Source organism: Haemorhous mexicanus, chromosome 17 (genome assembly GCF_027477595.1).
Source record: "Haemorhous mexicanus isolate bHaeMex1 chromosome 17, bHaeMex1.pri, whole genome shotgun sequence".
Lineage (NCBI taxonomy): Eukaryota > Metazoa > Chordata > Aves > Passeriformes > Fringillidae > Haemorhous > Haemorhous mexicanus.
Window position 1 is genome coordinate 8371662 of NC_082357.1, and position 19826 is coordinate 8391487.

Consider the following 19826-nt stretch of genomic DNA (forward strand, 5'->3'; position numbering starts at 1 on the left):
CTTGTTGTCTGCTTCTGTGGAGGGAAGAGAGAGCTGCTATCACCTGTTGTGTCACTCTTAAGATAAAGAAAACCTTTTTATCAATCAGAAAAGGAGCAAGAAAGCAAGCCTTCTTTCTTGCCTCATAATTTGTGTATGCATTATGATCTTAGGTCATGTTGCTTTTATATGGATGTATAATTCATGTGATTAGAGAATTATGATTTGTGTCTCTTGAGAGCCCTTATTTGCCATAAAGGTCTCAGGTGCTTACAGAGATGATGCTACCAGCGCTGTGTTCTTTCATTTCAGATTGGCACTGAGTGGGATGCCAAGGAAAGGCTTTTCAGGAATTTTGGAGGACTCCTTGGGCCAACAGATGAGCCAGTGGGGATGCAGAAGTGGGGGAAAGGCCCCAATGTCACCGTGACTGTCATTTGGGTGGATCCCATTAATGTAATTGCAGCAACATATGATATTCTTATTGAATCCAGTGCTGAGTTTACTCACTACAAACCACCTCTGAATTTGCCCCTGCGACCTGGTGTCTGGACAATAAAAATTCTGCACCACTGGGTACAGGTAGCTGAAACCAAATTCCTCGTTACTCCTCTCACCTTCTCAAATCAGCAGCCTATCAAACAAGGTAAGTTTTATTATTTGCTACAGGAATAATATAGATATTTTGTCTGTATTCACTGTAAATGCTGCTGTTAAAAATGAAGTAGCAGTGTACTGGAAAAAGATTAAAGAAAGGGATTTTATAGATACTAAGAAGAAACTTTTGCCCTCAGAGAAGTGGAAGTGTCTGTATTCAGTCAGTAAAACACAGCCACTTTGAACAAAAGACTGTTTGTATCTTTAAATTATGCACAGTTCAGAATCCAGAGAACTTCAAACTCTCAATAATCCAACAGATATCATAAAAGCCATCATTTTGAAATGGAAAGAAAAATTGACCTTTCTGTGCTGTTTTTCATTCATATTTCCTCTTAGAGACTTACATGTGTTTAAACTGTTTTCTTGACAAAGTCTGTATGTTTAACAATAAAAGCATTAATTTACAAAGTGCTGGATTAGACAAAATTACCCTAGGCCAGAGCTCACCTGACATATTGTCAGGTCCAGGCATTCACTTCTGCCTGATACCTGCCAAAACCTGCTCAGTACTTGCCAAGCAGCTGTGTTACAGGAATATCTATAAATACAGCCCTGGGACCAGACCCACACTGACAGTTTTTAGAAAGAAACTGGTTTCTTCCTTGCCACAGCAGCCCTGAGCCATCCAAATACAGAGGCCATTCTGGGGCTGCCAGGCTCTGCAGGCTCCCATGTTTGCATGGCACAGGCACCATCCAAATGCTTTGGGTCTGCAGCCAGTGCCCAGGACACTGTGCTGGGAGAAGAGGGAACATTTTACAGCCACACCTGGATTTTTATTCAGTAAGATCAAAACAAGCTTGTTGCTCTGAATATCTTTACCATTCTTCTTAAAGTGCTCAAGTGCTTCCATCTGCCTAGTATTAATATTCATAACTTTAGACATCTTAAATTTCCTAGATACATGAATGATCCTATTAAGTTTTCAGAAGTTCTTCTTCCTGACAAGGCAGCAAATAAACTGAGTCAGGCATTTACCTCCCAGCACAACGTGCTGCTTCTGTAATGCAAACACCAGCAGACAACTGCTGAGAGCTAATGCAGCCCTTCTCTCACTCAACAGGAGTTTGATTCCACACATTTCCAGCACAAGAGTGAACTTAGTGATTTCTGCTGCTAACATTTGGTGGCATCATTTCTTAAGCAGAAACGGAACCACCTCCAACCCACTGCTGTTAACAGCTAATAGGCAATGATAAATTGTGAGCAGACACCATGTGAAGAAGGGATACATTTTCAAAGTTTGAGGCAGGCTGCTTCTGAATGCAGCTGCTACCAACTTGTCTGCTGGAAATTAATGTATTCCATGTTCTTTGGTAATTTAACATTTAAGGCATAAATTGGATGGAAAAGGTGGCATGTAGCCAGCAACCTTGCTGCTTTTCCCTACAATGTGAGAGCCCCATGGACAGGTAAACATGTGTCAGACTTCAAAAATAAGCCCACACTTTATGGTGTAAAGGCAAAATTCCCTTGGTTCAAACTCTGAATCAGGAATAATTCCACTGAAATTGTGTAGCTACCCCGGATTGCCCATTGATACACTGGGCTCATATTTTTTGTTAAGAAGCCTGTTTATTCTTGTGGTAACTAGAATCTACTACAGGAATCAAATATAAAGCTTGGGAACAATATTGTCTAGGAAGAGAGTCTCAGGAGTGGTTTGCTACTGATGATGTGATGTGTAGTGTGTAGATGACTGAGGCATGGAGATAGAGAAGAAAGTTAATTACAGGAGCAGGCAGTGACACTGCACTGTAGTCAGAATTGTATTTACAATGCAAATTCCTGTTTGTTTGTTTTGTTGGTTTTTTTCTAAGGCTTTCTGTCTCAGTGACACTATAGTGCTGGCAATCATGATTTACCTTTGATTTCCAGATTTTTGTCAGTTTGTCATCACTTTATTCTTTAAAAACATTTTTCTCTGCCAAATAAAGGCATAATGAGAGTATGACAGAAGAATTAGAACTTCTAAAAGAATGATTTGTGTTACCATAAACAATTCAAAAACTGCTAAAAATATTCTAAAATGAAGGAATAGTATTATTTTCCTGTCTTAACATTGAAATTAAAACTAAAATACATCAGACTTAGCCCAGAGTTGTCAGTAGAAGATGGGAATATGTTTTATTAGGGATTTCTTTAAAATTTTCCTTTTTTCCAACCATCCTCCCTCACCACCACCACCAACTCCCACCCTGCCCTCCCTTGCCCTGATAAAAGAACAGCCCTTATCAGAAAGATTGCCCTGGACTGACACATTTTGTAGCACTTTGCATGTCATTTCCTCAATAATAGTTCTGCCCTCTCTGTCTTATCCACTCCAGATGCAGAAAGTGGAGTCCACAGAGTTACAGACATAAAAATCTCTCCATGATCTTGTGTGCAATTTGCTTTTGCCATTCTAAAAAGCATTTGCACAAAACTGGCAGCAGCCACTAACATCTTGTATCCTGACAACATGGGCATGACAACAATCCCTGTATTTCCTAAATCATTGCTTATCTACACATCACTTCAGCCCAGAGCACAACAAGGAAAGTTGTTTTGGTTTCCCAGCATCATGAAGGGAGCCACTGGCTCTTCTTTTGAATAATCAAAGCAAAACACGTTCATTCCTGTATCATGACTCTCAGAATTCATAATTGCATTCAAAATAAAAAAAATAATCACAGGACAGCCGCCAGCAAAGATGTTCTGTTTAGCAGTTTATAAAAACAGCATATGCCACTCGTTTATTCAGGTTTTTTATTTCCAGTTATTTATTAATTTTGGCCTAAATTCTCTGCATGCAAGTAAAGCCATAAAGGGAATCAAGAGTGAGTGTTTTCTTTGATGCTCTATCCAGATGTGAGTAGCTGATAGAATGTAAATTGTTTTACAAACACAGATTCATTGACCTTTTCCAAACCTGAATCTGTGAGAGATCAGATCTTACGTGGAATTACTGAGGATACAGTTTGGAATATTTCCACTGTAAATATGGCTCCCTAAGGTATTTCAGTGGAGAGTCTATAATCTAATGTTACTTATTCCTTCCCGGTCCTTCTCCCCCACCTGTCATCCAAATCTGTGTCTGTGTTCTCTGCTTTGAGTTGGGTCACTGATCAGCTCGGCCTTCAGCAGATACTCTGGCTCAGGAGTACCTTCAAGTATTTGCCTGGTTGGAGAAAGTAAAAAAGAAAATAAAAGGAAATGAGGTGCATTTGTGATAAATCGTTTAGAGAAATCAGGTTCACCTTCTCCACCTGAGTCTCCTTCCCTCTACCTCCTGCATGGACAGGTTCCAGTTTATTCTTCTAAACAACAGTTTTGAGGTTCTCACCATATGGTTGAGTCTGTCAAAGCCAAGAACTCTATGCTTGTTGTAAAGACACAGGAGGGCTGCCAAGGACCAGCAGGATGCTCTAGGAATAATTGAGCCAAGACAAAGAGGGAATGGGATGTGGAGAAGACAAAACAGGGAGCAGAACCGTGTCAGATCACTGGCAGATCACACAGGAATGGGGGACTTCTGCTGGCAGCTTTAGGAATTTGAGTTCTTGGAGACTCAAGGCTAGATGTCCAGCTCTCCTGTGAAGGGACTGCAGAGGCAGAAGCAAACAACAGGTGTCATTCAGAGCACTTAGCCAGCAGCTCACAGACTATAATTCAAGCTACCCAGCAGACTTCAAATCCTAAGAAAACAGCAAATTCAGTAGAGATTGTCTCTGCATCCCAATCATCCCACTTTCCCCCCTTCCCTGCTCTTTAAAGGCCAAGAGTGATCAACTTGCAGGGTCACAGTGAGGGGACGAGAAAAAGCCAAAGCAATTTCATTTTTAAATTTGAGTTTATATTCAGAGCAAAGTTTCCCCAGTGTTCTCCCAGCTGGAGTGCCGATAATGAGTTGTCATCCGTTTAATGGATGGTACCTGTTCCACTAAAGCCAAATAGCTTATTGTGAGCCAGTAGCAGGGGCAGGAAAAGCCCCAAAACCTCAAGATGATGGTAAACCCTGGATGAATAAATGTAAATAAATGAATACATTAAAAGCCCTTCCTCCTTCAAGCAAGGAGAGAAGTGAGAAAGAAAAACCTCCTTTTTTGCTTTGCTTTCCCAGTCTGTTCCCAGCTTGATGGCATGTCCTGGACATGGGGCTGCTGATCTTTGCTGCTCCCATGGAGCCTGAAATACCAGTGTGTGGTCCCTATGCCCCCTTTCAAGGGCTGACAGCATTAGCAGACATGGGCAATGCACACAGGCACCTCAACGGCCTTTTGACCTAATCCATATTTATAGATCATCTCAATTAGCAGATCCTGGGAAACCTTTGTTTTGCCCTTGGTTGTTTGCAGTGGCTCAATCAATTCTAATTGCATCTATACAGATTATAAAGTGGGTGGCAACTCGTGTCAGAACTGCTGTGATTTCTTTAAATTAACCAGAGGTAACATGACATGTTCTTGATAAACACAGTAATAGCAGCAGGCAGGCACACGACTGCAGAAGAGCAGACATGCCCTGGAATCATCATTCTGAGAAAAACCCTGAAGAGAGGGATTTGCTTTGAAATTTAGTTCAGATCCAGCTGACAAGGAGTCGATTAGCTCCACAATGAGCAAATGCAGCACTGTCTTGTTTGCTGCAAGAGAAAACAAACAAAATGTCAATAAAAAATTACCTATTTGCCAGAGGGTTTAACACAATTCAAGTAAAGAAATAAAGCTGTATGTTCGTGTTGCTTTAAAAAACCCACAGGTCTACTGCCTTAATGTGTACCAAGATAACCACATTTTTCATTCCTTAGCCTGCTGTCTGTCTAAACTAATTTGCTTTTTCTGCAAAATGATGAACAAACCCACACAAAAATGCTGAAATCCCAGCCTGTATGGCTGGCTATAGGCTGTGTGTTTAATCCAAAAAAGTTAGACCAAGAAGAGTCAATTGAGAAATGCGTCCTCACATACGGGTGAAGAGCAAATAAAAATAGGGGTCAAAAATAACCAAGTTTTTAAAATTTATATTTTCAAGTCAGAGGAATATATTTTGCATTGATACACATCCTCCTGAAGTCAAAGGGCAGGCACAAAAAGTCTGGCTTTATGTCTGCAATTCAGCTAATTTTGAGTTGTTTGTGCTAGCCATACAAATTTAAATGTCTAAATATTTAGAGGCAAGCCTTACATTCTTCATTTTTTCATGAGCTCTTCCTCATGACACTTGACTGAAGTGTCAGTGCTTCAAGAGCACACCCAGTAGTTCCAGCCTCCTTTTTTACAGTATATCAGGGCTTGGGAGCCTCACTGTGTCTCTTCTGTACCAGCTCAGTAAATAATGGAATCATGATTCTCTGTCATTTTTCCTTTACTGCAAAGAGGAACAGTCCATGTGCCATTGCTCAGATGAGCAGCATCCTCCCTGCTTTCTGCTGTGAACTGTTTGACAAAGCCTTGGAGGCCCCAGGAGAGGGCTCTGGGTCTGGTCCCAGCATTTCCTGTTGATGAGTACGTGGGACTCTGCACTCAGGTTGCTGCTGACCAGCTTTTCCTTTCTAGGATGTGCTGACACCTGACTTGGGGTGCTGCTCTGCTGTGGGGCAGGCAGTCCCCACCTGTACCAGGTCAGGGTTCTCCGTGTGTCTTCACTGGAGCAGCACCTTTCACTGTGGGCAGTGGTAGCCTTAACACAACCCCTGCTGCTCTGCCCAGCACCGAGTCCTGCAGTTCCTGCAGGTTGCATCCTTTCCAACCTTGATAATCCACCAAGTCCTGAGGCCTGGGACATGTACAAGGCTGAGCCAGAGAGAACAGCAAGTTCCATTTCATCCTGTCTCTTGTCTGAATAAAGATCTCTCTTGTTCCATGCATCAAACACATGTGCAACAGGCTTTGATTCAGCAAGCTCGCTGAATTGCCTGTTTCAATCAGATGATCCTGCTAGTAATGCCAACTCTTATTTATTTGGGAATTTTAACTCAGAATGTTCCTACTTAACTAAAATGTTGACAAACAGTCTTCCATATTTAATTGCTTCCAAAGGAGGAAATTTAATCATGTGTACTTGTTCTATTTCTTTAACTGCAGTGCTCTGGCAGAGCACATTCCTGACACATATGCACAGATTGAACTCATTTTGACTGCAGGTTATTGTGTGTATCTACCATTTAAAATACAAAGAGGGGTTTAGATAAATGCAGGAACAGTTAAATGATGTATAATGGTGATGGGCATGTGCTGAACCACTTTAATTGGGGATTTGAAGTAACAGTCTTGCACAGTATTTGACATTAAAGACTTTGCAAATGTAATGGCAAAGCTCCAATTATACCCTTTTTCCCTCTAAATAAATACAAGGATTTATTTCCAGCACCTGAGATGCTGTCCTCTGCATGGAAGAAAGGACTCAGTGTCAGGCTGCAGTGCAAGCAGCAAGGACATGTGGAAGGAATTGTAGCTGTGAATATGTAATTCCTGGCCTCTGACGCTCACGGAGCGCGGTGGCTTTCCTCGCCTGGAGCAGCCTGAATGGGCCCATTTTCTGTTCTAGACAGTGTGTCTGTTGGCAGAGCTAAACATATCCTCTGTGCTGCCAGAGGGAGGATGCTGGGGAAGGCAGCTGAGAGTGGAAAGAAATGGCTGGAAATTTGCTCCCAACAGGCACTCGGTGAACTTTTTTTGAGGGTCTCATCCTGATTTTATAAGCAGCAGCTTGGTGAAGTCAGCCAACCTTTGAGAGGGGCAGCCTGACCCACAGTGTCCAGTTTAGATCTCTGAAAGGATTGTCAGAGCCTGATTTTTACTGCAATATTGCAATTTTGGGGTATTGTACTGTATTTTGCTGAGATAGGTAAGGAAAGCAACCAATGCAAAGTGCCATTAGGGAGTAGTTGTGATATTCTGTTCAGCACAGGAGCTTGAAAATATAACTCTCACAGGAGACTACGTTCCCAGTGAGGCTGGAGCACTTCCAGGAATCATGCTGGGGCTACATGTGTTTCATTATGGTCTGGTCTGTTCAAGACCCTGGTGTTGTCCTTTTAGTGCCACAAATGGCACCACCTGGGTTTTGTAGGCAGATAGAGCTAACAAATGTTGTGGCTTTTCCACAGCAGCGCAAGGTTCATCTGTTTAGGGGGAAAAAACCCACAACCAAACAGGCTAAGATCTTGGCTCTTTCTTCTAGACAAATCAATAATAGCACTTGGATGTCTGACAGGGGTTGGCAGACTTCTTGCACCAGGTGTCCTTGAACTCTTTCCTCATTTCGAGGTGCAGCCAGTCCTGGATGTCCTGCAGCTCTGCGGTTGGTTGTATGTCTTGATAATAAGGATGGCTCTATTTTCAGGGCCAGAGCTTTGCCTGCTAAAGCATCACTTGCAGGAAGAAAATCACAGTGAGCAGAATCCGTAGTGTGGAGCACAAAGAGTGCCAAAGCTGAGCACAACCCCTGTGGGTGCAGTGTGTGGGAAATGGGCTACAACCCAGCCCTAAACCTTGCTCTTTTTGTTTACCGTACCCTTAGATCCTCAGCAGTGGCTTTTTCAATGCACTGACTTTGGGCTTTGCTTCTGCCTTTCCAGAGGAAGCCATCAAGTTGCACAGCGGGCCTCCAAAGAACGCGTACATGGAGCAGAGCTTCCAGGGCCTGAACCCGGTGCTGAACATCCCGGTGAGCGCCGCCCGCGCCGACCAGGCCCAGCGCAACGCGGGGCTCGTGGGCGCCCGCCTGGACGCCTGGGTGGACTCGCTGGTCAGCGGCGTCTGGTCGGCCGTGGACGTCTGCAGCGTGGGGCCCACGGCCTGCCCCGTGCTGCAGGGCTGTGCCCAGACCGCCTGGAGCTCCCTCAGCCCCGACCCCAAGTCCGAGCTGGGCCCCGTCAAACCCGACGGCCGCCTGAGGTAGCATCCGCTGCGCTCTGCCCCGGCATGGGTTTTTAAAAGGGAATTGAACCTTGCTTCTCTGTGAATCTCACACCAGGTTTCAGAAACCTAAGGGAAAGTTACTTTTTTTTGTTGTTGTTACTTATTGTAATAGAATTCATTTTAAGAAAACAAAACCAAAACAAAAAAAAAAAAAAGTTCTGAAGTTCTGACAAGGCCTTTGGCACTGCCCTCTCCATCAGCTCTGCTGGGAGCAGCTTGCCTCATCCCACAGCCTGTGCTGTCCCATTCCAGGTGACACTGCACCCACCAGCCTGTGGGCTTGCAAACAGTAGCACCGGGCCATGGGGAGGGCAGTGAAGGAGCAGCTGCTAAAGGGTTTTTTTTTTTAAATAAATTTGTCCGTGCCTCTGCTGTTTCATAGGCTTTCATTATTTTGCTATAATGAATAAATCACATCAAAATTCCCTTCTACTTACACTTTCTGGGGAGGTTGGTTCCTGCAGGCTGAAGCCTGGATGGCCACATGACCTCAGAGAATGTGAAGTAATTATGGTACAGCCTCACTTGGGTTTTTAATAGCACAAAGTAATTCTGGACACAGCTGATGTCTGTTATCCTAGTTAGAGAGACGAGCAAAAGCAGAAACTTTCAGATTCCTTTCAGAGATCTTTTTCAGACAAATTTAATGATAAACTCTAAATGAAACCAGTGTTTTTCTATAGTAGTCTTTTATGTCTCATGCAGTCGGGTTCAGGGTCAGTGTACTAAAAGTATTTATTAAAGAACAAAGAAGTTTTTTGAATTTCAGCCCTTTCAAATCTGCAGGCGTTTTTGGAAGCAACCAGTACCTGAGTATTTTCACAGGCTGCCAGTAGAGCACGTGTGTATGTGTAGGCTGGGGTGGGATGTGATGTGTCTGCTCACACCCTTTGCTCATGAGCTGAGCTGAGTTTTTTCTCAGGCAGTGGAGTTGTAAACCAGTAAAATAGTAAAATTGGGACCTAAATCAGCAACAACAGGTTTCTTCCCTAATTTGAGTCGTGGCTAGTAAGTCTTAACACTAATTCCTTCCCTTGGTCACAGATCTCCTCTTCTTAAAGAAGGATCCTTCCAGGCTTTGCCAGGGGACCTGGAAGGCTGAGCAGGCTGTGGGTTGCTGCCCAAAGCCAGGGGAAGGAGAACAATGCCATGTTTCTCCATGCTTTTACTTTATTCTGTCAACAATCTACCCTTGCCTGTCTTAAGAATTCCTAGCAGGCTGCATCCTGTTTTAGTCATGTTTTTGTATCATTTCAGCCTGCATTTTCTACAGGAGGGAAGAATGAATTTACATTCCAAGAACTTTTTAAAATTCAGGTTTTATATGCAAATTCATCTCCAACTAATGTATTTTACATTAGCAAAAACATGCACTTTGTTGCTGTTGCTGTGTTAATCTCTAGTTAGCAACAGAACCAAAAAAACCATCAAAAGCCATTGGGTTAATTAGGAAAGAAGTCCTGTTGCTTAGTAAAGGTATCTGTTCACCCTTCTGTGTGCATGGATAACTTTCTGCTGAGAGTGAAGTGTGCACATCAGGAGGGAAACAGACCCTTAGATCATTCCATAATCATGTCTCACAGGAAGGTTGAATTCCCTTTTAAACAACACTTGCAGTAGGACTGTAACACACAGATCCCCATGGCTTGTAGTATCTCTGTCATATTGGTTTAAAGCTACTTCAGTTTGCTTTGGACTTGAAATTGTGGTGTCAGCTGTGCTGGCATTAAGGCAGAGCATTGAAATGTTTATCTGGCACAAAAATGGATGCATAGAAGGAACAATTTAGGTATTTATTATTTATGTTTTAGTCAATGACTAATTAGTAGGTGCTGCTTTTGCAGCTTGAAGATTATGTTATTTTACTAACTGAAGCTGCCTTTATTAAGAAAAGGCCTTCCTCCCCTCACACCTCCCTTTCTTTTTTTGTCTTGGTTTTGTCAGTCATGAGCAGTAGCTTTAGGAAAGTTTGTAGCAATGAGAGCTGATTGGAATATTCCAGTCAAGATAATGTTCCAGCTTTTCAACCAGCTCTAGAGGCAAGCGTGTGTGAAACCAGGGTTGCCAACAGGTTTATGTAATAGAATCACAGTGTTATTGCTTATTCAGTAGGGGTTTTTAACAGTGCTTGTTTTTAATGTAACATTCCTTTGTGAAGTTCATATTTTCTGGGGACCTCCAATCCTCACTGTGAAATCCAGGGCTTTATTCACACTGATGCAATGGTGACTGCACAGTCCAAGCCCTGCAGATTAAATGAAGAAGGTCACATTTAAGGCACACAATAAAATCCAGTAACAAGCCCAGACAGTGCTTGTTCTCAGTAAGACTCCTGAGGTAGCCACAAAATCTTCAGTCTGTCTTGCACATAAGCACATGTGTAGGGGTGCACCCACGCACACGCATGCAGATAACTTCGTTTTTAAATCTGATGTTTTTATTCTTAAGCAGGAATGTTTTAAGTGCTTTTTTTGTAAGCTTTCATTAACTAGACCAAGCAGAAGGTGACAACAATCATGTCTTCTGCAGTTAGGAAAAAAGCTGCCACTTTTATCATTTGAAAAATAAGGTGCAAATTATTTTGTTTTAGTACAAAAAAGGGAAAGAAAACAGATGGTTGCTGATATATCCATTTGCATTATATGCTAGGTTTAAAATATCTCAAAGAAAATTTATATGAGATTATTTTCTGAAAGGCAAGAAGCATTTAAACAGTGAAGTCTTGTAGCAAGCTGGCAATTCCAGTGCTGTTGTTAAAATACAGGATGTGGAGCTGAAGGGGTTGATCCTTCAGTCATTTCTCAGGCAAAACTTCCAGAGTGCTAGTGCTAAATGAGGATTTCAGAGTTAAGTCCAGCTTAAAGAAAAGGTATGACAGTATTCTGGGGGTAAATGCTGTCTGTTTGAAGTCATCAAAAGATAAGCTGCCATGTTTGGAACACCTTCTGAGGGCAGTGTCAAATCTTGGACCTAAACAGCCACCTCTACTGTAGCTGTTATCATGCAGACATGGATTCAAAAGATATATATGAGACTCAGTGTCAGTTCCAAATTCCAGTAGTTGTGAATAAAAAAACATGTAAAGCCAGACTCTGCATCAGGCATCAGAGCTGGCTCCAAGGTGATGCTGTTAAGCCCAACTTAGTCCTGCTTAGTGGCTTCTCTGGTTTGAAATGGCAGCACTGGGAGCCTGGGATGAAGATTGTCAATGGTCAGAACAGAATAACTTCACAGATGTTACATTTGGTGAAAAGAATTCAGAGCAGGGACCCACAGCTGGTACAAAACACAAGAGTTATGCATCTTCACCTGAATGTACAGGTGTTCTTTTCCAGTCACACTGGCCAATCCTTGCTGAACAGGATCCCAGCTGGAAGCCTGCTTTGATCAAAATTCCTGTCAATGGGAGGGGTTTCTGTTTCCATATGCACACATTTTTCCTCTGTGTAATGCTTTGCTTGTTTAAATTCCCTGCCCATTCTGCATGACAGCCATGTAACACTCCTGTGATCAATCTGTATTACATAGAAAGGGAATGTGGCAAAATGCAGAACATCTACATATGTGATTTAATGAATTATGTCCAAAGTCAGGCTCAGCATTATGCAAACCTGTTTATATGGTAATGTTAAACCCCAAGGCTAAACGAAATAGCTCAAATGACAGTTTATTTTCACATTTGTCCAATTCTTTCTTTGATGACATTTGGACATTGAGTAGTAATATTTGCATTTTCATTTTCTGATAGTCAAGGGGTTTTTTTTAGAATTGAAATTATGTCTTCATTTTTTTGTGCTCTCAGCAAGCAGAGAATTTTAACAATTCCTTCATGATAGCAAGTGTTATACAAGAAAGTCCCTCTGTATCTCTGTTGTTAAGCCTTCATTATTGCTAAGCCTAGAGATACAGGAATGTGCATTCATGTGTTACAAATTGACTTTCCTGGGTACTGGCTTCAGTGCACAATGCCTGTACAGTTGTTTAATGGTGTATTAACAGTGATCTTGCAGCACCTTCAAAAGTACCAACTAATGTGCATTCACTTTCCCTCCATCTCCTGCAGCACTAATTGCCATCCTAATGAGGCCTCCATCACTCTTAGCCATGATTGTAGTGAGCACTGTAGTGAAGTCAGTGAATCAGAACAGGGAGAGTGTAAACCTGACCTAAGGGAGAGAGAAAGAGTAGAGAAGATGCTGAAACTTTGCAAAAGTTTGACATACATAATTGTTTTGCAACAAACCTTTGAACAAACTGGGCTCCTTCTGCACATCAAGGCTAAAAACCATTGATGCCCTGAGATCTCAGCTTTGATAAACAAGAGAGACAAGATCCAGATAAACAAGATCCAGATGTTTCTTGTGGCCCAGCAATGAGGACCAGCTTTCTGTTGATTTCTGTAGTTCTCTTTCATCAGAGCATCAGAGAATTGCCATCTTGCCATTGGCTAACATGCCCTCCTTGTTGTCTTCCCAGCTCCCAAAGCTTAGGAGTTGGCCACATGAAATCTTGGCCAACTCCAGCATTTTCCATAGCGCAGGAAGTTTTATACTTGACTGAGCTAAATCCCCTAGGCTTCTTCAGAAACCCAGCTGCAGATGAAGGAAGTTGGATTTTCAGAGCAGCCTTCAGTCAGTTCAGTACTTGCACGCAGGAAGGAGCTGCTGGAAGCCAGAAGTTATCTTGTCCTGATTTTCAGGCCTGGGAATCTGATATATGTAAGAGGGGACTTGGTTATTTGATAGTTCAGTAACAGAATAAGATAGACCTAGTGGGACATGGTTGGCAATCTTTCTCACTGGCCTTTGTTCCAGTCCAGTTGTGAAAAGATAATGATCCATATGTGTCTTTATTTCTACCATTCAAGACCTCCAGTATAGTCTTAAGGATTAGTAGGACTTAAGCCCATATTAAATGACAATTGAAAACATCATGTAAAAAAAGCCTTTCCAAACCAAACCCTCAGGCTTCTGCCAAGGCAGCTCCAGGGATGATGCTGACAGAGAGGGTAGGGAGTGATGCAGTGTTAGAGAGGAAAGAGCACTGCCCTTCCAGAGGCCCAGGAGGAGTTCCTGAGAGCAGGAATACCTGCTGCTGAGCCCTGAGGGCAGCAGCTGCTGCTGCAGCCAGAGGAGCCAAAGAAATGTGAATTAGGATTGAGGACAGCAAGGAAGAATTTGTAGGACAGCACATTTTCCTGCAGAATCTTCAAAGGCAAGCAAACACTCTGACTTGTAATTCCCTATGAAGGTGTATTGTAGAAGAGATTGACCTTCAAAACCTTCACCACCTTCATCACAGTAAGGGAAAGAATAATCAGGCCGAGAGCATTTAACAGTGAGGCTACAAGGCCTTACAGCCTGTGCTACCCAGGACCAGGGCAGCATTAGGGTGTCTCAGTTACGTGTGGGGGTGGGAGCAGTTACCCTCATGATGTGACACTGCAGGTACCACGCTGATTCCGTTCCTTCTTACTAACAGTAGTGTGCTGATCACTCTGCTCTTTGCTTCTGCCTTGGTTACCTTCTTTTGCTCATGGGTGCTACCACAGCTGCTACCTCACTGTGTCTGCAAACACGTTTACCTGAGAACAACAAAAAAGGTACCAGAAATCTCCTTGAACTGAATGTACAATCTATGCAAATTCTCTTTCTACTTTGTTACAACCTAGAAGTATTACTTGTAACCTTGCCAAATAAACAGCAAGGTACTGTACAGGTGCCTCTGATACCAGAGTGACAATTCTAGGCGCGGTTCATGGCGCTGCATTTGTATATTGTAATGACTCGGCTTGGCTTTGGTTCTGTTGTAATTAACACCCTTGACTGAGACAATAGCACTCCTGCTATGAGAGCACCTTCAGTTTGCTGGGAATACTCCAGAGGAGGATGTCTATGGCGTTTCATTTTACTTTCCTGCTTAGATCCAAAAAAAGGCACAGACCTGCTGGCCAAAACTGGGGTGTTGTTTCAGCTTTTCCTTGGATGAATCCTATCAGCTTTGGATCGCTCGGTGTCTGTTCCCATTGTGGCATCCAGTGTGTTGCCCCTTAAAGAAAGCCTTACTTCCATCCTTTCTAAATGTGGCCTTAAACTGTGTTAGGAACTTTGGTGTTGTCTGTGTCTTGCTCACTTTCTCTGTTTGTTGTGGAATGAATAAAAGGCACCTTGAGATTTCTATTACAGCTCAGTTGTGTTGCTGTCAGCTTACACTTCACAAATACAATGGAAATTGCTTACAAATGCAGTCTTTAAGGAAAGAAAATGACCTTCCCTTCGGGCAAAAGGAAGTCTCAGACATTCATATAAACCTTAGGAAATTATGAGCTCTGTTTCTTGCAAGTCACTGTAGATAAGGAGCTTGGTTTAATTACATACAAAGTACAAACTTAGTAACTTCTAATTTATCTTCAGACTACAACAGGACAGACTGCTCTCAGTTGCACAAGACAAATTGTAGAGTAATTTCACTCATTTTAACATGCTGTAGTAGCATTCCTCTCAGATTTGTACTGGTAGTTGGGAGAAGAAATATCCTCTTAATGGTATGGTCTTAAATCTGAAGAACATCACCACGTAGGGCCAGATTTTGGGTGTTGGTTGGGAATCTAACAGTACATTTAGAACATGGTTGTGTTGTCTAAGTCATCAATGCATTTCCAAAAATCTGGCTTTTGGAGCTTCTTTCAAAGGATGTCATAGTCAGCAGAAAGCAATGACTTCTGCTAAGGCTTGTATATGTTGGGTTTCTTTCATAGTTTCCTCCATGAGAACTGTAATGTTTCAGTGAGTAGCACCAATATTCCCGGCAGGCTGCAGTGCTTTTAGGAATCCCAAATCCTGTCCTATGTTAGTATTCACATGTGGATTCAACCCAAAGGCAACTGAAAAGGGTTTACATATAAAACAAGATTTGTGAAACTAAAATAATTAATTCAATGTAATGAAATTATTTTTCTGACTTTGTCCTTTTGGTTCTGTTTTGGTTTGATTGGATTTTTCTATTGCCTAACATAGTCCATAATAAGTTATTCCTATTCTGTCATTTTCAAAGACTGGTGGTAATATAGTTTTAAGAAATAACTATTTTGTTATAGATCATAATATGCATAAAATTGTACAGAAATATTTTGTAATCTATTGAATAAGAAAAAAGAAAACCGTGTATATACAGGGAAAAAAAAAGTTTAAAAAAATTGGAAATTCAAATGGAACACACTGAAAGATGTAGATATTTTGCTATTTATTTAAAGGAGTATTTTATGAGATATTGAAATGTCTTAAATTGACCAGTAATCAAAGTTCAAAGTCAGAATGCTTTCCTTGTAGTAGAATGTGATTTTCAGCAATTATTGCACTACCCGTTTTTGCACCCTTTTGTCTTTCATTTAGCAGAAACAATGTGCCTTAGCTGTATTCTTTGTCAATGGGAGTTTGGTTCTTTGTCCAACAAAGCAAATTTTTTTGCAGAAAAAGAAATGGATGTATGAAATACTGTATTATACCAAAAACACTGTAGTGTATATAATGCTTTCTGTCATACGGTGTTTTCAGATGCAGAGTTTTAAAATAAAAAAAAAAAGGCTGTCTTTAGGAGTATGTGCACTTTGTATTATTTTCAACCCCACCAATGTGTGTCTTATTTGAAATAATTTTGCTGCTTGGTGATTTTTAGGAGGGAAAATGGGCCTGAGCACTTCCAGCCTGTGTTGCCAGTGCTGCTGCCTGGTCAGCCATTTCTCAGCCATAGCCATTATGGGGGAAGCACTGGTGAGTGTCTTTTGGGAATCTCTCATTGCTCACAGGCAGTGCTGCAGCCTCACCTGGGTGCTGCCCCCAGTGCAGGGGTGGAAGGTGGATGAACTTTGCAGGGCTCCCAGCACTGCCAGCAGAGTGGGACCCAGAGAAACATCCAAATCCTTGTTTTCAAACCCAGATGTCTGCTTTTGGGTCAGAGCCTCTCTGCCTTTTCCAGTGATGACAAGAAATGGTAGGCAAAGGATCAACAAGGAGCTCAACTGAAGTGTTTCCTGAAGGCCATTAACCATGAGCAGTGCTGGAGCAGTTTCTTCCCTGCATCCTCAAAGGGTGCATCAGCCCAAGAGAAAAATTCTTGGGCTTACAGATGTCCAGCTGGGTGCAGAAATATGAATTAATGCCAGGGCTGGCTGGTTCCAAGAGCAGCAAAATATGTGTCCTTTGCCTTAAGGGCAAGGATGAGCTCAGAAAGACACATTTCTTCCATAGTTCCCTGCTGGGTTATGGACCCAAACCAGCCATTGCCTAATGTTCACTCAGTGTGAGCACTTACATTTATTTCCATACCCTGGTCTCCACACAGATCTGCTCCCATAGATATGATGGGGAAAAGTTAAATTCTCCTAAAAGTGGATGGTTGGTATCTTTAGCACCACCCCCAAGAGGTATTGCAGATTTGTCTCCCTGTGCAGCTTTTTGATGTGGGATGCTTGGAAAAAAACTCCTTGATGACTTTCCAGAAGTCTTTGACAGCACCAGGACCTGCATGACTTTTCATGCACCCACCCCCAAGCCATGCTGCAGGTTCTCTTGGCAGCCAGAACTGCATTTGATCTTGTGTTTTCTTTTCACCTGCTGTTCAGGAATTCCACTTTTTTGGCACTTAGATGCAATGAGGTCTTTTTAAACAGAGAAGGGAACACAGCCCTAATATTTTAGTCTTGGCACAAAGAAAAGATCTTCTGTGGAGGGGAAAAAGGGAAAATAAATCTGCTTTCAAATTTGAAGCCTGGTTTTATTTATAGCTGGTATAAGAAGTATGCTGCTTTTGTGCTGGCTGATTCCTAATCCAGCTGCTAATAGTCATGGCATATTAAAACAAAAACCCCTCAACCTTTGTTTTAATTATCTCCAAATGCGTCACTGGCCACTACTTTAAAGGAAAGGTTGTGGGGGAGTTGGAAATCAGGCTACCAGGTGCTCAAGTGTTTTGTTTGCCTTGTTGACTTCAGTGAGAATCTGCTCTGTAAGGCACAGGAATCCCAGCTCACCATGGAGAGGGTGGTCTCAGAGAGTGCCACACTGGCCGTGCCACACTGGCAGGAAAGGCTGTGCCCTCTGTCTGCTGGAAACACCATCACCACATCCCTGCATCTGCCATGCCTAAGGTCTCTTACTGTCATTATTATTTATGGTCTAGATCATGGTTAATTCACACAATGACACAAGACCTAGGGCAAAGCAGTTTGCCAACAGCTGCCCAGTAAACCAAGTGCCACAGGAACGAGGTATTTAATTGCCTTGACAATGGGGATTTTGAAATTTGGCATTTCCTCATCTGTTGCTAAAGAATCTATTGTAACCTATTGTCTAAAAATCAGAGGCTGTTAGTAATCTGAGGCTTCACAAATGCAAATAGCTGTAAATCTTCACTGTCTATGAATGAATAAAAAAGAGGAGATACTGAGGTTGTACTAAAGTTAAAACCAGATACAGATGGCAATTTTTCATTCTTCCAGGAAAGATGATTGTGGCTATTCTGGTGCCAAATCAGCCTTTTGGCTGCTCCCTGCCCTGACTGCAGGGCTCTGAGCTGGGGCACAGCTGGGGCACCAACTGTGAATCCCACCTGGATGGGGAAGGGCTGAACCTGGAGATGGGGGCCTCTGGGGGAGACAAGGCTCAGACATTTCATGTCCTGGAGTAAATTGCCAAGCACCAGTTTGTTCTGGCCAGCTCTCAAGCAAAGCAGAGTCATGCCAGGATCCTAAATTCATAGGCAAGGAGTTTCAGGTTAATTTATTAATAGCATTAACATGATCCACAAGTATCCTGGAGTTTGCAGATTCAAGCCTCGAGCTGCACCCTCTTCTGGAAGACACCAGACTGGACTTTTCAGGTAAAGCATGATGTCAATGTACACCTTCACTGTACACCATGGCTGCCCCATCCTGGGGAAGCATTTGGATCCACAGCATTGGTGAATCTGGAAGCAAAGCTTTCTGCTCCAGCAGCATGACAGCAGATGCTGTGGCCCCTGCTGGGTCTCTGTCAGGCTGCTTGAATGGAGTGAAAAGACATTCAAAAAGTGGCAGGATTATGACACGGTTTGGGTGCCCAGATTTGAAGGTTTAAAATAGACATTTGTGCCTAATCGGCCAAAGTGAGTTATAAGATGTAAAGCACTTTTTCCTTCTCGCCCTGAAACATCCATCATGATGCTCTGTGCTGGTTCCAGGCTGCCAGTGGTCTCTTCCCTGAATGAATGCCTCCACCAGAGCAGGCAGTGCAGCTCTGCAGAGCCCTCAGCCACGGGTCCAGCTGGGCTGACACAATCCACAGGTAGCACCAGGGCAGCAGAGCCTCCCAGCCTCCCTGGGCACATGGAAACTTCCTAAAACACTTGTCTGCCCATGGTGCAGTGTGTCAGGAATGACAGCTCACATTAATTATGGACCATCCTTAACATAGATTTGATTTCAGTAAGACAGAGGCCATATGTAATACTTCTTCAATATGAATATACTCCATATAAAAATACATATGTGTATCTGTGTGTATATACACATAGCAGTACCCCACACCACATGAGCTGGTTTAGACTCTATTTGTATTTCCACTGCCCATAAATGTTCTCAAATCTGGTAGCATGGCTGCAATGGAGCAATGTCTTCCCAGGGTGTTTAGTACTGCACAATGTACAGCCTTCAAGTAGGAGCAGTATTTCACTTGTATAAATGAGTTAAAATAATGTGCTCTTCTTAGTCTGCTTCTGTAATTGTTTTTTTTTTTTTTTTCCTAACTAGGACTTGCATAATAATAAAAGAGATTTGACTGGAAACATAAAGTACATTTTAATGTGATCTCATTTATGAAAGTCTATCACTGGATACACATGGCAAGGAAATGAAAGTATTCTTATAACAGATTAATAGCCAAGATCAAATATTTCACTTTCTAATAGAGTCTGCCTATATGTGCTTTAAATTCTTTGCTAAATTTAAATTTAAAAGGGCTTTTCTGGTGCCATGAAAGCAAGCCACTGCCTGCCACATCATCCCAGATTTTCCATTACTGCTCACTGATGGTTTGCATTCATTAGCAGAGGACAGCTCCAGCCCTGGCCTTCAGAGGAAGAAATTACTTTTTGCCTCCAGTAAAAAAGAAAAAGTGCTGTGAGCTACTTCCCAGCAGCCTGGCCACATCAGGACTAGCCAAGCCATGGGGGAGGCTGTCCCCTGGGAGGGACAGCCCAGGGACCACTGCAGTCCATCACAGAGTGGGGATGCACTCTGAGCTGCTCACT

At 42.5% G+C, this 19826-nt stretch overlaps 1 protein-coding gene across 4 annotated transcripts in view; it reads left to right on the forward strand.

Annotated features, from left to right (window-relative positions):
* Window positions 1–16135, forward strand: part of XYLT1 (xylosyltransferase 1) — a 178841-nt gene extending 162706 nt beyond the window's left edge. For all 4 annotated transcript variants that reach the window (XM_059861518.1, XM_059861520.1, XM_059861517.1 and 1 more), the window contains 2 exons: window positions 292–625; window positions 8201–16135. In XM_059861518.1, the coding sequence (XP_059717501.1) occupies window positions 292–625; window positions 8201–8523 (657 nt within the window). In that variant the 3' untranslated portion in view covers window positions 8524–16135. The remainder of the gene's footprint in view (window positions 1–291; window positions 626–8200) is intronic.
* Window positions 16136–19826: the final 3691 nt, after the last annotated feature.